The 18,543-nt window shown below is 37.4% G+C and overlaps 1 protein-coding gene across 7 annotated transcripts in view; it reads left to right on the top strand.

The window, feature by feature from the left end:
• ARFIP1 (ARF interacting protein 1) overlaps positions 1-18,543 on the top strand; it is a 130,590-nt gene that overhangs the window by 11,954 nt on the left and 100,093 nt on the right. For 4 of the 7 annotated variants that reach the window (XM_024126625.3, XM_024126620.3, XM_028491790.2 and 1 more), the window contains one exon: positions 6,104-6,183. The exons of 2 other annotated variants lie outside the window; for them this stretch is intronic. In XM_024126625.3, coding sequence (XP_023982393.1) covers positions 6,106-6,183 — 78 coding nt within the window. In that variant the 5' untranslated portion in view covers positions 6,104-6,105. Of the gene's footprint in view, positions 1-5,158; positions 5,255-6,103; positions 6,184-18,543 lie in introns of all 7 variants that reach the window. One more of the 7 variants, XM_028491791.2, reaches the window with a different exon arrangement.

Raw genomic sequence — 18,543 nt, 5'->3', positions numbered from 1 at the left:
ATTGGTGCTACTGATGAATACAGGGGAGCAGATGATAACTCCTATTTCACAAGAAAGTAGAAGACAGCAAAAATGAACTGCCTTAACTTTCTTCTGTTTTCCATTCCATTCCTCACTATTTCCATGGGTTCCTTCCTTCTTTGACTCTTCCTTCTATCTAAGGAAGAGATTCCTCTACCTTTGCTCAGCATTCCTTACTGTTCCTTAAAAACTTTTATTTTGATCTAATTTTAGACTTGCAGAAATGGTACAGAGAGTTGCTTTATATTCCTTACCCTACTTCGCATAATGCTAACGTCTTACATAACCATAATATAATTATCAAGAGTAAGAAATTAGGGGCTTCCCTGGTGGCACAGTGGTTAAGAATCCGCCTGCCAATGCAGGGGACACGGGTTCGAGCCCTGGTTTGGGAAGGTCCCACATACAGAGCAACGAAGCCTGTGCGCCACAACTACTGAGCCTGCGCTCCACAACTACTAAAGCCCGCGCGCCTGAAGCCCATGCTGCACAACAAGAGAGGCCACCGCAATGAAGAGTAGCCCCTGCTCACTGCAACTAGAGAAAGCCTGTGTGTACCAACAAAGACCCAACGCAGCCAAAAGTAAAAAATATAAATAAACTTATATTTAAAAAAAGAATAGGAAATTAACATTGGTGTAATATTATTAACTGAACTACAGACCTTATTGGAATTTCACCAAATTTTCAACTAACTGTCCTTTTTCTGCTGCAGGATTCTGTCTAGGAACCCATATTGAGTTTGGTTATTTCTCCATAGTCTCTTTCAATCTGTACGTTTCTCACACTTCCCTGGTCTTCATGACCATGACACTTTGAAGAGAACTGGTAAGTTATTTTGTAGAATGTTCCTCAGTTTGGGTTTGTCCAATGTTTTCTCATGATTGGACTGAGTTAATGCATTTGGGGGAAGAATACCACAAAAAATAATGTTGTCCTTTTCAGTGCAATGTATCAGGGACTATGCTCTTGATATGTCTTAGTACTGGTGATTGGTTAAGTTAGATCTGAGTTTCTTCACTGTGAACTGTGAGTTTCTCCACTTAACTGTCTTTCTTTTTTCAGTTAAGCACCTTGTGGGAGATACTGGAGATTATGTAAATGCTGTTTCTCGGCAAACTTTTGCTCTCTAATTTTAGCATCTATCAGTGAATCTTTCTGCAACACTTACAACTGTGATGTTTGTCTGGTGGAGAGTTCTGGTTTTCTCTTTCTTTTCTGTGTTTATTAATTGAGATTCTGTTGTGAGGAATTGTCCCTTTACCCCCATTTACCTATTTATTTGATTATTTCTATCAGTATGGATTCATTAATTGCTTTATTCTAGGAGTTTCAGTTCAGTGCTATCATTATTTGTTGCTCAAGATGTCTCAGGGTTGGCCATTAGGGGGCCTTCAGGTTGGGTCCTTTTTTCTTTCGTCAAGCCCCTGTCCTTTTTTGAATTTTTTCTTATTTTCTGACACCAGAAAAATGCCCCAGGCTCCTCTTGTATTTTCCTTGCCCCAGTATTAGAATCAACCACTTTTCCTTAAGAGTTGTGGTTCCTTTTATTGGAGAATGGTGTTTAGAGACCAAGATTTGAGCACCAAGTGTACTCATTGTTACTGGGTATCACTGCTTCTAGGTCCTCTCAGTGGACAGAGCTAGGAAACCTATACACACATGCATATGTGTGTGTATAACAAATACATATACACGAATGCGGACACACACGTTAAAAACCATGTGTTTATACTGATAACTCTGATTCCAGTCCAGTACCACAGGGTTTATTTAGCGTTTCTCCTTTCTTTATTACTTTTGTCTCTAGCAGTGAGAAACCAAGTTCTTAATATCTACATTCTATTTACATATTTGTTCTGTCTGTTACATACATAAAGTAATTTAAGAATTATTAACCTATACCCCTGTGAGAAATACTTTTACTAACTATATTAACAGAATTTGTGTATAATTCTTTTTGTCTTTAGCCTCATGGTGTCCAGTCAAGACACTCTTTTCTCCTGCTCTTCCTCTCCGTCCCCTTCCCCTCTCCTCCCCCTCCCCTTCTCTCTCTCTCCTCCCCCATCTCCCTTTGCCCCACCTTCCCCCTTCCCCCTTCCCTTTCCTGGGTTATTCATTTCTAATACAGTTGGTTTCATGTGTTAGTGATTTTTTACTGTTTGAATTCCTCTCAAATCCTGGTTGGTTTTATTTTTTTTTTTTTTATGAAGGGTATGTGAAAATTTCTATGGTTCTGAGAGTCAGAATTATTTAAAACTATATGTTCAGAGAAGTGTCACTCCTTCCTTATTCCTGCCACTTTGTTCCCATTTCCTACTTTTTTTCCTACTCTTTTCCCACCTCTCCCTTAGGTAACCTATCTGTTTAGTTTCTGGTTTCTTCTTCTTGTATTTCTTTTGTTCCAATGAGCAGAAACATGTATTTTCACGTATCCTCTTTGTTCTTACATGGAGACAGCATACCTATAGGTATTTTTGGACTTTGCTTTTCTCGCTTATCACTATGTCCTGGAAATTACAGTATATCATAGAGATCTTCATTTTTCTCAACAGTTGCACAGTACTTCATTGTCTGGATGTGTCATAGTTTATTCAGCCACTTTCCTATGTAAAGACATTTAGGCTCGTCCCAATATTTTACAATTATGAAGAATGCTGCAATGTGTAAGTGTTTTTGTATTATTGGAGATGTATTCCTGGGATGGATTCCTAGACATGGGATTGCTGGGTTCAAAGGTAAGTACATGTGTGATTTTGTTAGGCATTACCAAAGTTCCTTCCGGAATGGGTGTACAAATTTGTGTTCCTATCAGCAATGTATATGAGTGCCTGTTTCCTTACATCCTCAGTAACAGAATGTTTTGGTACATTTAAAAAATTTTTGCTAGTCTAACAGATGAGAAATGGTATGTCAGTGTTGTTTTAACTTGCATTTCTCTAATTATGAGTGAATTTGATCATTTTTTATATTTTGGAGACCATTTTAATCTTTTTTTGTGAATTGTCTGTTCATGTCTTTTTCCTGCTTTCTATCTGGTTTTGGTTTTTTCCTCTTTGTTTTTAAGACTTCTTTATATATTAGGGATATTAACGTATTGTGGCATATGTTGTAAATTTTTTTTTTTGGCTGCACTGGGTCTTCATTGCTGCGCGCCGGCATTTTCTAGCTGCAGTGAGCGGGGGCTACTCTTCGTTGCGGTGCGCGGGCTTCTCGTTGCAGTGGCTTCTCTTGTTGCAGAGCATGGGCTTCAGTAGTTGTGGCTCACAGGCTCTAGAGCGCAGGCTCAGTAGTTGTGGCACACGTATTAGTTGCTCTGCGCATGTGGGATCTTCCCAGACCAGGGCTCGAACTCGCGTCCCCTGCATTGGCAGGCGGATTCTTAACCACTGTGCCACCAGGGAAGCCCCTGTTGTAAATATTTTATCCTAGTTTTTCAGTTGTCTTTTTTCTTTGTTTATAGTGCTTATGTTATACAGTTTTTAAAACATCTTTATTAGTCAAATTAATCAATTTTTAAAATTATCTCTAGATTCTTAGAAAGTTTAAAGAACAATTCATCTATGTTTTAACAGTTCGTCTGTGGTTTCATTTTTTACATCTAGATTCCTAATCCATTTGGAGTTTATTCTTGTGTGTGGTGGTCTAATTTTGTATTTTTCCAAATGGCTACCTAGTTTTCCTGGCATCATTTATTGAGAAGCCCATCTTTAATTAAGCAATTTGAGATGTCACCTTTGTTATATATTAAATGTTTGTATATATTTGGTCTAACTTTAGACTTTTTATTCTGGTCTCTTTGTTTATTCATGTGCTAGTACCGTAGTGCTTTAAGTATAGATACTTTATGGTATGTTTTAACATCTGACAAAGTTAGTCCCCTTGTGAGTTTCCTTTTTCAGTGTTTTCCTGACTACTCTTGCATGTTTGATTTTTTCCATATCAACTTTAGTGTAACTTATCTAACTGTATAATTCAGCTTGTTATATTTTTCTCTATTGCACTGAATTTGTAAATTAACTAAGGGAGAAATGACTTCTTTATAATGTCATCATAGCCGAGAACAGGATGTCTTTTCATTTGCTCAGGCTTTAGTGTCTCTCAGTTGTGTTTAAACATTTTTCTCATATAGGTTTTATACATGGTTTAATTTATTCCTAAGTATTTAATCTTCTTTGTTGTAATTGTAAACGGGATTTTTCTCTGCCTTTATGTCCACTGATTATTGTTTTTCAATAACAGTTCAAAAATTGTTGAGTTTTTTTTAATTGAAATATAGTTGATTTACAATGTTCTGTTAGTTTCAGGTGTACAGCAAAGTGATTCATATATATATTATATATATATAATACATATATTCTTTTTCAGATTCTTTTCCCTTATAGGTTATTACAAAATATTGACTATAGTTACCTGTGCTATACAGTGGGTCCTTGTTGGTTATCTATTTTGTGTATAGTAGTGTGCATATGTTAATCCCAAACTCCTTTTGTATGTTAATTTTTTATCCTACTTTTTCACTGAATTCTTTTAATTTTTAGTTAGTTTTACCATTGAGTCTTTGGAGTTTTTCAGATGTACTATCATATCATCTGCAAAAAGAAATAGTTTTACTTCTTTACCTATTATTCCTCTAATTGGTTTATCTACTTGGATTGGCTAATACCTCTAGTTCAGTGTTGAATAGTAGCAGAAATGGTGGGTTCCTTTGCATTGTTCCTGTTCGAGGTGGAAATGCCTCTGTTATTTCTTTATTAAATAAAATAATGGTTGTAGAATTAAAGCGTGTATCATGTTGAAGACATCTCCCTTAATTCCTTTTTCTTTGAGTATTGAATTATGAATGGGTATTGAATTCTGTCAATAGGTTTCTCAACATCTACATAGAAAACCATGTTTTTCCCCCTTAGATTTATGAATATTTTATATATTAATAGCTTTCTTAATTGAACAGCCTTGTATTCCTGGAATAAATCCCACTTGTTCATGTTGTATTATTTTCTTAATGTGGTATTGGATTTGATTTGTGAACAATAAAATTGTTCCCTCCATTGTATTTCATGAGTAAAACTTTGTTTCTGTACGTTATAGTACCTAATATGGTGTTTTGTACTTATTTATCTGTCTCCTTGATTAGAGTCAGAGTACAGTCGCCCTCGCTATATATGGGGTATGGGTTGTAGTACACCCACAGATAACAAGATCTGCAGATGCTCAAGTCCCTTATAAAATGGTATAGTACTTGCATATAACCTATGCACATCCTTCCATATACTTTAAATCCTCTCTATATTACTTATAATATATAATATAATGTAAATGTTATATAAGTAGTTACTGGTGCATGGCAAATTCAAGTTTTGCTTTTTGGAACTTTCTGGAATTTTTTTTTCAAATATTTTTTATCTTTGTTTGAACCTGCAGATATGGAGGGCATTATGCTCTTATAACCTGAATTAGATTTTACTTTTCTTTCTCCTTAGTGCCTAGCAGAATTCTTCATATGTAGTTGGCATTCTCTAAATGTTGCTGAGTAAGTTAGAAGCAGAAATAGCACATTAAAAGTTTTATTGAATGAAATCTGAGTCTAGTGTTTGACTTTGACAATGAGCAGTCACATCTGTTATCGGTACTAAAGAGCACTGGTCAGAGAGTTGGAAGATGTCTGTGTTCTGGTCTGAAACTTTGATTTTATATAGGCCATGAATAACTAATATTTTGGCTTTATCTTTGGATATTTTGACATTTTTGATCTCAGTTTTTTCATCTAGCAAATCAAGTTGACACTCTGATCTTTTAAATTGTTTCATATCTAAAATGATTTTATGAAATTATTTTTTAGTCACTGAGCTATGTGTTTTTACATTTTGCATAAAAACTTTTCCTGAATTTTTGTCTGTTTTTAGAATCGTTTATCTGTTATAATCAATAGATGCTCATGTGGTTATAGATGGTTTTGCAAAATAAATTCTGACTGCAAGTAAATGATTTATGTTGTGGAATATTTGTAAGAATATCGGTAAGGTGATATAGCTCTTTTAACTAAATTGTTTAATGTGTGCTTAACACATTTTACTTTTAGGTATGTCTGACTGCAGCAATGATACTACAACTCTTGTTACATCTAAACCAGCCACAGAAGAAGTCAAGTCTAATTCTGAGGTGAATGGGTGGTATTTATATTGTTTTTTTAAAGTCAACCCATATCAATCAAATTTAGACTGTCCAAATTGACTTAGTTTGTCTAAACATGTGCCATTCTAAATAAACTCTTCTACACACATAGACACAGGAAAGGGGTGGGAGGAGAGAGAGCTATTTCTTCAAAATTGGAAGTAAGTTAACATTTGCCTTTGGGCATATGAAATTTTAGAGTATACCTGTCCCATAAAAATCAACATAAAAGTTTGGTCGAACTATAGTTTTAAATTTAAATATGAAATGAAGTTTCTGTTGAAATAACAGTAGTAATTGGTTCACATTTGCACTCATCTACTCCCATATTCTCTCTCTAGTTAATTATGCATCAGAATCCAAATGTAGTGTTTAAAAAAAATACTGAGTTCTGGACTTTACTTCAGACTCACTAAATCTGAGTCTGTAGTGATAGACACCAGGCTGTGCGTGTGTGTGTGTGTGTGTGTGTGTGTGTGTGTGTGTGTGTGTGTGTGTTCTTTTTGGAAGTTCTACAGGTGATTCTAATATATACCACCTAAGAACCACTGTTCTAGCTCATTAGAGTAGAAAGATGTTAAGTTAATTTTATATTGAATTTAAGTCATCAGATGCCTTTTTGAACACCTAATCCTAGTAACATCTCTCAAATTTAATAGTGCTTAAAGATTTACAGAGTAGCACTTTCATATTGTCCCACCTTGATCCTTAGACTGATTTGATACAATTCAGTTAGGCAAGTAGAACAACCATTATCTCCCCCATTTATTTGTTGATCATATTTAACTTTCACAGAGGTAGTGCCTGAGTTAGAGTAACCAGCAAGGCTGGAACACAACATGGGTTCTTCCAGCTCCAGTTGCAGTGTTTCTGAACCAGTTTGCCGTCTGTGTATGTGGCACAGTGCTAGCCACAGTGTTTCATCATCACGCCAAGATGCTGAGTCTGTGTGACAGACTTTAATGTAGGGTTTAGAGCTGGATAATTTATTTTTCGCCCAAAAGTCAAAGATGAGTTCTGGTTGGCAAAATATGTATTATCTGTGAGGGATTCAGGATTCTTCGTGATTTAAAATAGTTTGGCTGGGACTTCCCTGGTGGTGCAGTGGTTAAGAATCTGCCTGCCGATGCAGGGGACACGGGTTTGATTCCTGGTCCGGGAAGATCCCACATACCACAGAGCAGCTAAGCCCGTGCGCCACAACTACTGAGCCTGTACTCTAGAGCCCGCGAGCTGCAACTACTGAGCCCACATGCCACAACCACTGAAGCCCGCATGCCTAGAGCCTGTGCTCTGCAACAAGAGAAGCCACTGCAATGAGACACCCGCGCACCACAACAAAGAGTAGCCCCCGCTCACCACAACTAGAGAAAGCCCGCGCACAGCAACAAAGACCCAATGCGGCCAAAAATAAATTAATAAATTAATAAAAATAAAATAGTTTGGCTGTTTACCATTTGTCAAAGCAGTGTTGTAGTTATGTTTAGTTCTGAGAACCTAGGGAATTATGTATACCATATTTGTCCTAACTCATGGATTTGATTTTTTACGATCAGATCTCTGAATCTATACTGTTGAGAGATGGTCAGAGGAAGTTTAATGCTTGTGAACTACAGGAAGGATTGGCAGCCCTGTCAGTGATGGGACTCATCATAGTAAATGAAAGTATTCCCTTTGTGGTTTACCGCTGTGAGTTTCTTCTATGTGAATGTCACACCAATAGATGCTAAACTAGAAATCTGCTCAGGAGAGTTAAGGCTGGATGACAGTGATCTGAAGGAATCCACTGCCAAATAATTGTTCAAATTTGTCGGTAAATTAACATTATAATTCATATTAGGCATTCCCTGTGTTTTGAGCCATGCCCAAATGTGCAGCAGCCACAGGGAATATTGTAATTTAAAAAAAAAAAAAAAAGGCCAGGTGTGTGAGTATAATCTGAATTTATACCCAAATTTAAAAGCATTGTATTGTGTGTGTGTGTGTGTGTGTGTGTGTGTGTTCTTTTTGGAAGTTCTACAGGTGATTCTAATATATACCACCTAAGAACCACTGTTCTAGCTCATTAGAGTAGAAAGATGTTAAGTTAATTTTATATTGAATTTAAGTCATCAGATGCCTTTTTGAACACCTAATCCTAGTAACATCTCTCAAATTTAATAGTGCTTAAAGATTTACAGAGTAGCACTTTCATATTGTCCCACCTTGATCCTTAGACTGATTTGATACAATTCAGTTAGGCAAGTAGAACAACCATTATCTCCCCCATTTATTTGTTGATCATATTTAACTTTCACAGAGGTAGTGCCTGAGTTAGAGTAACCAGCAAGGCTGGAACACAACATGGGTTCTTCCAGCTCCAGTTGCAGTGTTTCTGAACCAGTTTGCCGTCTGTGTATGTGGCACAGTGCTAGCCACAGTGTTTCATCATCACGCCAAGATGCTGAGTCTGTGTGACAGACTTTAATGTAGGGTTTAGAGCTGGATAATTTATTTTTCGCCCAAAAGTCAAAGATGAGTTCTGGTTGGCAAAATATGTATTATCTGTGAGGGATTCAGGATTCTTCGTGATTTAAAATAGTTTGGCTGGGACTTCCCTGGTGGTGCAGTGGTTAAGAATCTGCCTGCCGATGCAGGGGACACGGGTTTGATTCCTGGTCCGGGAAGATCCCACATACCACAGAGCAGCTAAGCCCGTGCGCCACAACTACTGAGCCTGTACTCTAGAGCCCGCGAGCTGCAACTACTGAGCCCACATGCCACAACCACTGAAGCCCGCATGCCTAGAGCCTGTGCTCTGCAACAAGAGAAGCCACTGCAATGAGACACCCGCGCACCACAACAAAGAGTAGCCCCCGCTCACCACAACTAGAGAAAGCCCGCGCACAGCAACAAAGACCCAATGCGGCCAAAAATAAATTAATAAATTAATAAAAATAAAATAGTTTGGCTGTTTACCATTTGTCAAAGCAGTGTTGTAGTTATGTTTAGTTCTGAGAACCTAGGGAATTATGTATACCATATTTGTCCTAACTCATGGATTTGATTTTTTACGATCAGATCTCTGAATCTATACTGTTGAGAGATGGTCAGAGGAAGTTTAATGCTTGTGAACTACAGGAAGGATTGGCAGCCCTGTCAGTGATGGGACTCATCATAGTAAATGAAAGTATTCCCTTTGTGGTTTACCGCTGTGAGTTTCTTCTATGTGAATGTCACACCAATAGATGCTAAACTAGAAATCTGCTCAGGAGAGTTAAGGCTGGATGACAGTGATCTGAAGGAATCCACTGCCAAATAATTGTTCAAATTTGTCGGTAAATTAACATTATAATTCATATTAGGCATTCCCTGTGTTTTGAGCCATGCCCAAATGTGCAGCAGCCACAGGGAATATTGTAATTTAAAAAAAAAAAAAAAAGGCCAGGTGTGTGAGTATAATCTGAATTTATACCCAAATTTAAAAGCATTGTATGAGATTACAGTTAACCAAAGTAGGATTTAGGAATATTCTGTAACTGTAAAATTCCCCATGTATCAATATTAGTATTCTACTAACTTAAATCTTCTTTTTTCAATATCCTTGATGAAACCATTTCAGGGGTCAGATTTGCTTATAAGAATTCTTTTAATATATGTGTATATATATTTATATTTAAAATTTTTTTGTCTGCGTTGGGTCTTCACTGCTGCGTGCAGGCTTTTTCTAGTTGCTGCGAGCGGGGACTACTCTCCGTGTGGTGCGCGGGCTTCTCTCATTTGCGGTGGCTTCTCCCATTGCGGAGCATGGGCTCTAGGTGCGCAGGCTTCAGTAGTTGTGGCACGTGGGCTCAGTAGTTGTGGCTCCCAGGCTCTAGAGCGCAGGCTCAGTAGTTGTGGCGTGTGGGCTTAGTTGCTCCGCAGCATGTGGGATCTTCCCGGACCAGGGATCAAACCTGTGTCCCCTGCATTGGCAGGCGGATTCTTAACCACTGCCCCACCAGGGAAGTCCCTTCTTTTAATCTGTTATAACTCTATATGTATTACGGCCATTAACTCTTAATTAAATGTTGTATACATTGGACTTTTCAGTAATTCAGGCTAATCCTAGCAGGGGTTGGCACATCACTGATGGTCAGTTTGATGAATGAATGAATCCTCACTCCCCTAGTATAAACGATATATGGATACTGGTTTCTTAGGAATAGAATATGATGGCCTGGATGATAGTTTTCATTTCTTTAAGAGCAAAACAAAACAACAACAACAAAAACTCCAGCATCTTGAACTGAGCCAAAAACAGTATCAACCCTGAACAAGAAGGGACTTAAGGTTCATTTTAGGTTCTGTCAGGTGAATTGCCTTTGTGCAGGATCACTCAGCTAGTTAATTGCAGAATCCAGGTGATTTCCTCTCAATCAAAAGATGTTTTCATTAAGATATCCATCCTATCAGTGACCATAAAAACGCTTTCTTCTTCTCATTTTTTTTAATGACATCAGTTTTCTGGTTTTTTTTTTTTTTTCTTTTTGAATTAAAAAAGAAGAAAACGTGAGCTTGGCTTGCTTTGTGCTCTATTCCAGTCTTGATTAGAGCAGAAAAAGGTGGATTTTGTTTTTGTATTTTTAATATTCAAACTTTATACCCTGAAATGTGTTTAAAAACTGCAGCTTATATATCTGTAGAAGAAATAATAGCCAAATAGGCACCATTCACTGAGAGCCTTTTAGATGCCAGGCACTATACTGGGTTTTATGAGATATATTATCTCATTTAATGCTATAATAACCCGTTTGCAGTTGAGGTTTTCTCCCTCATTTTATAGATTAGGCAACAGAGACCTGGAAGGGTTAACATGGCTGATGAGGAAAAGAGCTATGGTTTGAACCCAAAGAAAAGTGGGAAAGATGAGTAAATGTAAGAAACTTAATAGGAAAAAATTATGTAAAGATGGAAGCAAGGAAGTTGGGAAAACAAGTGTATTTTTAACAACAATAAAAAAGGAAAGAAAGCAAAGTAGTTGTGTTAGGTATTTATTAGTGTATCTTAGGATTATTGTGTGAATTCTCCTTTTCTGTCTGCCCTTTGATACAGTAACACTAATACATATACTTACTTCTAATAGCCAAGAAAAAATATACAAATATTTCCATTCCTCTTTTATGTAAGTAACCCAGAGGTCTAAAAGTGAATTCGTTTAGATCCTGCACTCAAGCTGCATGTTGATTATTAGAGGAAATTTTAAAATAAATAAAATGTAGAATAATAATGCCTTTAGAGCGGTACAGATGAAGAATTGTGGCAGTTCAGAGGAGTATCAGCCAGGAATATCAGTAAAGGTGGTATTTAAACTGTTTCTTACAGTGTGGGTAGAATTTGAGTATGTGAATGATGATGGTCACAGCTTGGGCTGAGTCGTAGAGAAAGGAAATTGAGAGACATGTATGGGGAAGTGTGAGTAATTAAGTTTGATTTCATAGGGTATCTGAAGAAGCATAATAAGTGGGAAGAACATAGTTCAGGTCATGGAAGGATTGTGAGTGTCAGGAGGCGTTGGCTTTTACGTTGTAAACATATTGGGGAGGGAGACAGACATGTTAAATATATACATAACATATACATAAATTATTTTATAATATAACGTAAAGTAGTTTTTACTGCTGTAAAGCAGGATAAGGGGCTAAAGAGTGATGAAGTGTGCTAATTTACATCAGTTGGTCAGGGAAGGCCCTTTCTGTTTGAGCAGAAACCTAAATGAAATGAGGAAGGGTCATGTGAAAATCTGGGAGTAAGAACCTTCCAGAGAGAGCAAAGGCAAGGGCAAAAATAAGATTGGTATGTTTGAGGAACAGCAGTGAGAACTCTGGCTGGAACTGAGGGTCAGTGAGGGAAGAGTGGGAGGAAATGCGGTACAAGTGGTAGCTAGTGGCTAAGATTGGCTTGATCCAGAAATGAGAATGGCAGGCAGAAGGTGAGAAACTTGGGAGACCTGAAATGCAGTATTCGAGTAGCAAGTGGTTGAAAATATAAGACAAATAGGTGTTGATACTAGTAGATTAAAACATCTGTTAAGAAAAATTTGCAACGTGTGAAATAAAGGTGAAGTAGTAAATGAATTACCATATATTAATCATCCAGATTCAGTAATTATTTGGACTTGACCACATTGCTTTTTCCATCCTTATGTAGGATCATCTTCCTTTTAAAACCATGAAATTGCCAAGAAAGAAAAAAAAAAAAAGAACTTGGCCAAAGATGATAACATTTGTAACCATATTTGAGCTCTGTCTTGATATTGGTCTGTTTGAGAGAAATTTATTTAGGGTACCCATAGTGACAGGAGGAGTAGCTATGCTGGTAAATGCTAGTGTTGATGGGCCTACTCCAATATTTGTCCTTGGCCGAAGTCAGTGTGCTATAATTATAACATCTTTATAACGTTTTCAGTTTGCCAAGCAATTTCATATTTGATTCTTATAATAGCTGTATGATATATAGGTGAAGTTAAGAATCTCATTTTATAAATGAGGAAATTGAAACTTAGGGAAGTACAGTGACTTCTGTAAACTTATAAAAAAGTGGCAGAGCTGGTCCTTAAATCTGTGTCTCCTGACACCTTGGTTAGTTATCTTGAGACCTCATGGGTAGGCTTATTCACCTTAGAGTGTTAGAAAAGGATAGAAAGCCCAGAGATAAACCCATGCACATATGGTCATCTTATTTTTGATAAAGGAGGCAAGAATATACAATGGAGAAAAGACAGCCTCTTCAATAAGTGGTGCTGGGAAAACTGGACAGCTACATGTAAAAGAATGAAATTAGAACACTCTCTAACACTCTAATACTTTTGAACCATGTTAAATTAACTTTGCTATAAATACATTAACCAGTTTTTAAAGGTCATATTTTTACTAATACAGAGGGAAATTTCAAAGACTGAATTATGAGTTTAATAGAATTGCTTTCTTTTTCTGTAGGCAAACAAAAATCTAAATAATTTCATCTGACACAGAAGGCATTTGTGCTTTTTGGTTTTAGAACAAAATATGGTCTCTGTTGATATACATAATTAGTTCACTAAGCACTGCGACCTTCATTGTCTGAAACCATAACTAGAACAATTAGAGTTGAATATTTGTAGCTTCCCTTCTTTTCTTTTTTTTTTTCCCCACACTGTTTACTTTATTCACTGCTCTTTTGTCTAGATTTGACTGAAATTAAGAATTCAGTCCTTTAAATTAGAAGAACTACTTGATAGCAGAACAAAATACCTACTGAGCTTTAGAAATATTTCATAGTGCTTTTCAGTGAATTTTCAAATAACTTTTTTTTAAAAATGGTAGAGGTAAGAAACAATTGGAAAAACTTTAAGCTTATTATTATACCACTTTATTTTTACCAGCTCAGTGGTAAATTGGATTAAAGAACAATGTTAAATATGTGTGTTTTAGAAGATGTGATGCCTTGTATTGTTCCAGAAGTCTGATTAAGGCTAAGACAAGTTCTTTTACATCCTTTCTAGAAAGTTTCTATCTTTTTCTAATAAGCATTTTAGAAATTAGGTTTTACCATTCATAATGTAATATATTGATAACATCAAGAAACTTATTTCTAGTATCCTTCTCTTGCATTATTAAGATAGATTTTTAGTCTTTGGGTGAATTTTTGTTAATGTTGAATCTTTTATTTTCCATGAAGTGTTCACCCATAGATGCTGATTGTCAGGTGTAAAGCCTTTTATAATGTTAACGTCAAGGTATATTTTCAGGATTTGAAAAACATAAATAGTGCCAGAAAAAATTACGTGAGCTTTTTTCTTTCAGCTTTGGTCTTGGGCAGCTACAGAAAAGGCCATAGACTAGGAGTTGAATTCACAGGGAGAAGAGTTACTGTGCACCATGAAGTGAGCAGACATTTAATTGGCCAGTATGGAGAAAGTTAGGGAAGAATATGGTCTGAGAAGTGGCTGGAGAAGTGGGTAGGGGTCAGACTGTCAACAGTTTTATGAGCCATGTTATAGCTATTGTAGTGTTGAGAAAGTTCTCTGGAGTGATGGGTAGTGTTAAGTGGTGCACCAAAGGAGGGCATGGGGGAGTTATCCTCCCCCAGTGCAGTTGATCTTGCTTTGAAATGGGTTACATTTATGACATTAAAGTAAGTTTTTTTTTTTTTAACTGAAGTATAGTTGATTTACAATGTTGTGTTTCTGGTGTACAGCAGAGTGATTCAGTTATACATATAGATACATATTCTTTTTCATATTCTTTTCCATTATGGTTTATTACAGGATATTATATATAGTTCCCTGTGCTATACAGAGGACCTTGTTGTTTATTTTATATATAGTAGTTTGTATCTGTCAATCCCAAACTCCTAATTTATCCCTCCCCACCCCCTTTCCCCTTTGGTAACCATAAGTTTGTTTTCTATGTCTCTGAGTTTGTTTCTTTTTCGTAAATATGTTCATTTGTGTCATATTTTAGATTCTACATATAAGTGATATCTTATGGTATTTGTGTTTCTCTTTCTGAGTTACATCAGTGTGATAATCTCTAGGTCCATCCATGTTGCTGCAAATGGCATTATTTCATTCTTTTTTACAGCTACTATTCCACTGTGTATATATACACCACTTCTTCTTGATCCATTCATCTGTCGATGGACATTTAGGTTGTTTCCATGTCCTGGCTATTGTAAATAGTGCTGCTGTGAACATTGGGGTGCATGTATCTTTTCAGATTATAGTTTTCTCTGGATATATACCCAAGAGTGGGGTTGCTGGATCATATGGCAACTCAATTTTTAGCTTTTTAAGGAACCTCCATACTGTTCTCCATAGTGGCTATATCAATTTACATTGCCACCAATAGTGCAGGAGAGTTCCCTTTTCTCCACACGCTTTCCAGCATTTGTTGTTTGTAGATTTTTTTGATGATGGCCATTCTGACTGGTGTGAGGTGGTAACTCATTGTAGTTTTGATTTGCATTTCTCTAATGATTAGTGATGTTGAGCATCTTGTCATGTGCCTGTTGGCCATCTGTATATCTTCTTTGGAGAAATGTCTACTTAGGTCTTCTCCCTATTTTTTGATTGGGTTGTTTGTTTTTTTGTTATTGAGTTGTATGAGCTGTTTGTATAATATGGAAATTAAGCCCTTATTGGTCACATCATTTGCAGATATTTTCTTCCAGTCCGTAGGTTGTCTTTTCATTTTGCTTATGGTTTCCTTTGCTGTGCAAAAGCTTATAAGTTTGATTAGGTCCCACTCATTTATTTTTGCTTTCGTTTCTATTGCCTTGGGAGACCGAGCTAAGAAAACACTGGTACAATTTATGTCAGAGAATGTTTTGCCTGTGTTCTCTTCTAATTTTATGGTGTCATGTCTGATATTTAAGTCTTTAAGCCATTTTGAGTTTTTTTGTATATGGTGTGAGGGTGTGTTCTAACTTCATTGATTTACATGAGGCTGTCCAGCTTTCCCAGTACCATTTGCTGAGGAGACTGTCTTTTCTCCACTGTACATTCTTGCCTCCTTTGTTGAAGCTTAATTGACCATAGGTGTATGGGTTTGTTTCTGGGCTTTCTATTCTGTTTCATTGATCCATATGTCTGTTTTTGTGCCAGTACCACACTGTTTTGATTACTGTGGCTTTATAGTATTGTCTGAAGTCTGGGAGGGTTATGCCTTCAGTGTTGTTCTTTTTCCTTGGGATTGCTTTGGCAATTCTGGTTCTTTTGTGGTCCCATATAAATTTTAGGATTTTTGCTTTACTTCTGTGAAAAATGTCTTGGGTAATTTGATAAAATGAGTAAGTAGTAAGACCCATTGAGCCTCCTATTATAAGAAGCAGTTTACAGCATCAGGCTATTTACAGAGTTTTTCAGCCTTGACTCTGTGGCATATTTGGCTATATGATTTTTTATTGTGGGGGATTACCCTGTGCATTGTAGGACCTCTAGCAATATTCCTGGCCTGTACCTTCAAGAAGCCAGTAGCACACCATCCCCAGCTCGAACAACCAGAAATGTCTCTAGACGTTGTTTGGGGGGATGGGTACTAAAATTGACCCCAACTGCTAACCAAGGAGTTATCAGGATCAATAATATGCATATTTTCTGGCAGCTGATGCCATTTGCAGCATCAGGCTTAGTCCTGATATACTGAAATATACTGAAATATACTGAAGCTCCTGATTCCCAGATGTCCTAGTTTAATTGTGCAACCTCCCACAGCTAGGAGTAGGAAGTTCCTGTTCACAGCTGTCTTTAGGGCTCTGTTATTAGCAAAAGGCAGCAATAATGATATAATTGGAGGCTGTTGCTTCAATCTTGAATTGTTGGAAATGAAGGGTCAGATTAAGACAAGTAGCACAGAGTAGCGCAGGTTGATATGGAAACAGAAGAAACAACAGTACAAGTTGTCAACATCAAGAAAGCAGTACGTTTGACTCATAAATATCTGAAGGCATATATATTGGTTAGCATGGCCCATTGATGTATTTCAGTCACCTTTAGGGAGGCAGTATAATGTCGAGGTTAAAAATAAGGTCTCTGAAGCTGGACTGCCAGATTTGAATCCCAGTTCATCACTTGCTAGCTGCATGTCATTAAGCACATTTCTTAATCTTTCTGTTCTCTTACCTGTGAAACAGGAACAATAATGGTATCTAGGTTCGCAAGTTGTGGTGGGCTTGAATGAGTTAATGCAAAATTAGAATTAAATCGGTTAGTATGTGAAAAACATATAGAACAGTGCCTGACACTTGGTATGTACTCATTGTTAGCTCTTACTATTCTGGTAGGGCTCCATTTGCAAGAGGATACATTATTTAAATTATTTAAATTCTTTAACCTTCCTAACCCTCAGTTTTCTCATCTGTAAAATTGGGAAAATCTTATCTACCTCACAGGGCAGTTGTGAGGGTTAAATGAAATATTCCCTGTAATGTGCTTATTATTAGCACAGTGCCTGGCATGTAGAAGGCAGTTAATTAAGGTCAGCTTTTTGGTTATTATTGGCAGATTAGGGAATCATGAAGGTATCAAACAAGTTCCATAGCTAACTTGTTCACTAATAGTCTCAAAAGTTTCTAGACCATTTCATACTTATCACTTGGTATGCAGAAGCACTCATAAAGATAATATAAGACCTTTTCACATTTATCCACTCTTTGCAGGTCAGCTGTCAGGATCTTATGTTGGAAGCAAATGAAACCAACTCCAGCTCACTTACAGAGAAAAGACATTTACTAAGAGGATCTGAGGTAGCTTACTGGAAAGTTGGAAAACCAGAATGCAGGCTCCATATCTGGGAGTATGCTCCAAGTCACGGTTCAGCACGATTTCAGTGAGGGCACTGTCGCTGCCATCGCTTAGCACTGGCCCTAGCACCTCGCACTGCCAGGACTCTGGGGACTAGCTCTGGTGACTGGGTGCTGCCCCTGGTGCTGTGGCCACTGCTGAAGGCATTTGGTCTAACTACAGTTGTGGCTGCCCCAGAGTGAGTTCCTCCTTATTCCTCTTTATTGTTATTGCTAGTTTCTGATTCCAGGTCTGGGGCAAGTGCCTTTGATTTGGCAGAGCCAAGGTCATATGGCAGTGCCCCCAGAGTTTGGGAAACAAGTAATTATAATGTAACCTATATACCACTTATTATATGCCAGATACTTTTCTAAGTACTTTATATTTTATCCTCACAACAACATCATAAGGTAGGCACAATACTATTATCATTTTACTGATGAGGAAAGAGAATTTTAGGAAGTTTACATAGCTAGTATGTGGAGGAGCCAGGGATTGAACTCAAGTAATCTGGCTCCAGATATTTGCTTGATTATCTGGTGTTCTGAGCTTTTATATAAGAAGAAGCAGGCTCTGCCTTTCCCCAGACTTATGTGGAGGCTTTCCCCAACACTGGGGGGACTGTGGCTGGGCAGCCAGGAGAATAAGATATACACAGACGTGGCTAAAAGTCTGACTTGGCAAACCAGTCATTGCCTCTGTGGCTGCCTTAAAAGATCTAGGATGAGGGACACCGGATCTGAGGAACAGAGGACTTTTTAATGCTCTGCCATTTGTTAAGATATTCTCTTAGAGGCGAGTGCGTGTGAATTTCCAGACTCTGGATCAAACAGGGAATATATGTCTGTAAGTGACACTTAGGATTCTGCAGTAATTTTTATGGTGAGAGGGTATTGACCTAATTTATTTTTGTCATGAACACATATTTTGGAAGGTGACAAACTTTATTTGCTAGTGGGCTGTAGAGCTGCAAGCCCGTTCTTCCTTGTAGGTGGGCAAGGAAGATCATGATCAGGGCCATATGCCTCCCCGCATCAGACTGGTATGGTCTCCCTGGGGGTGGATTT

Source organism: Physeter macrocephalus, chromosome 7, assembly GCF_002837175.3.
Source record: "Physeter macrocephalus isolate SW-GA chromosome 7, ASM283717v5, whole genome shotgun sequence".
Taxonomy (NCBI): domain Eukaryota; kingdom Metazoa; phylum Chordata; class Mammalia; order Artiodactyla; family Physeteridae; genus Physeter; species Physeter macrocephalus.
The sequence above is the reverse complement of the archived record's forward strand: the minus strand, read 5'-3'. Positions and strand labels throughout refer to the sequence as shown.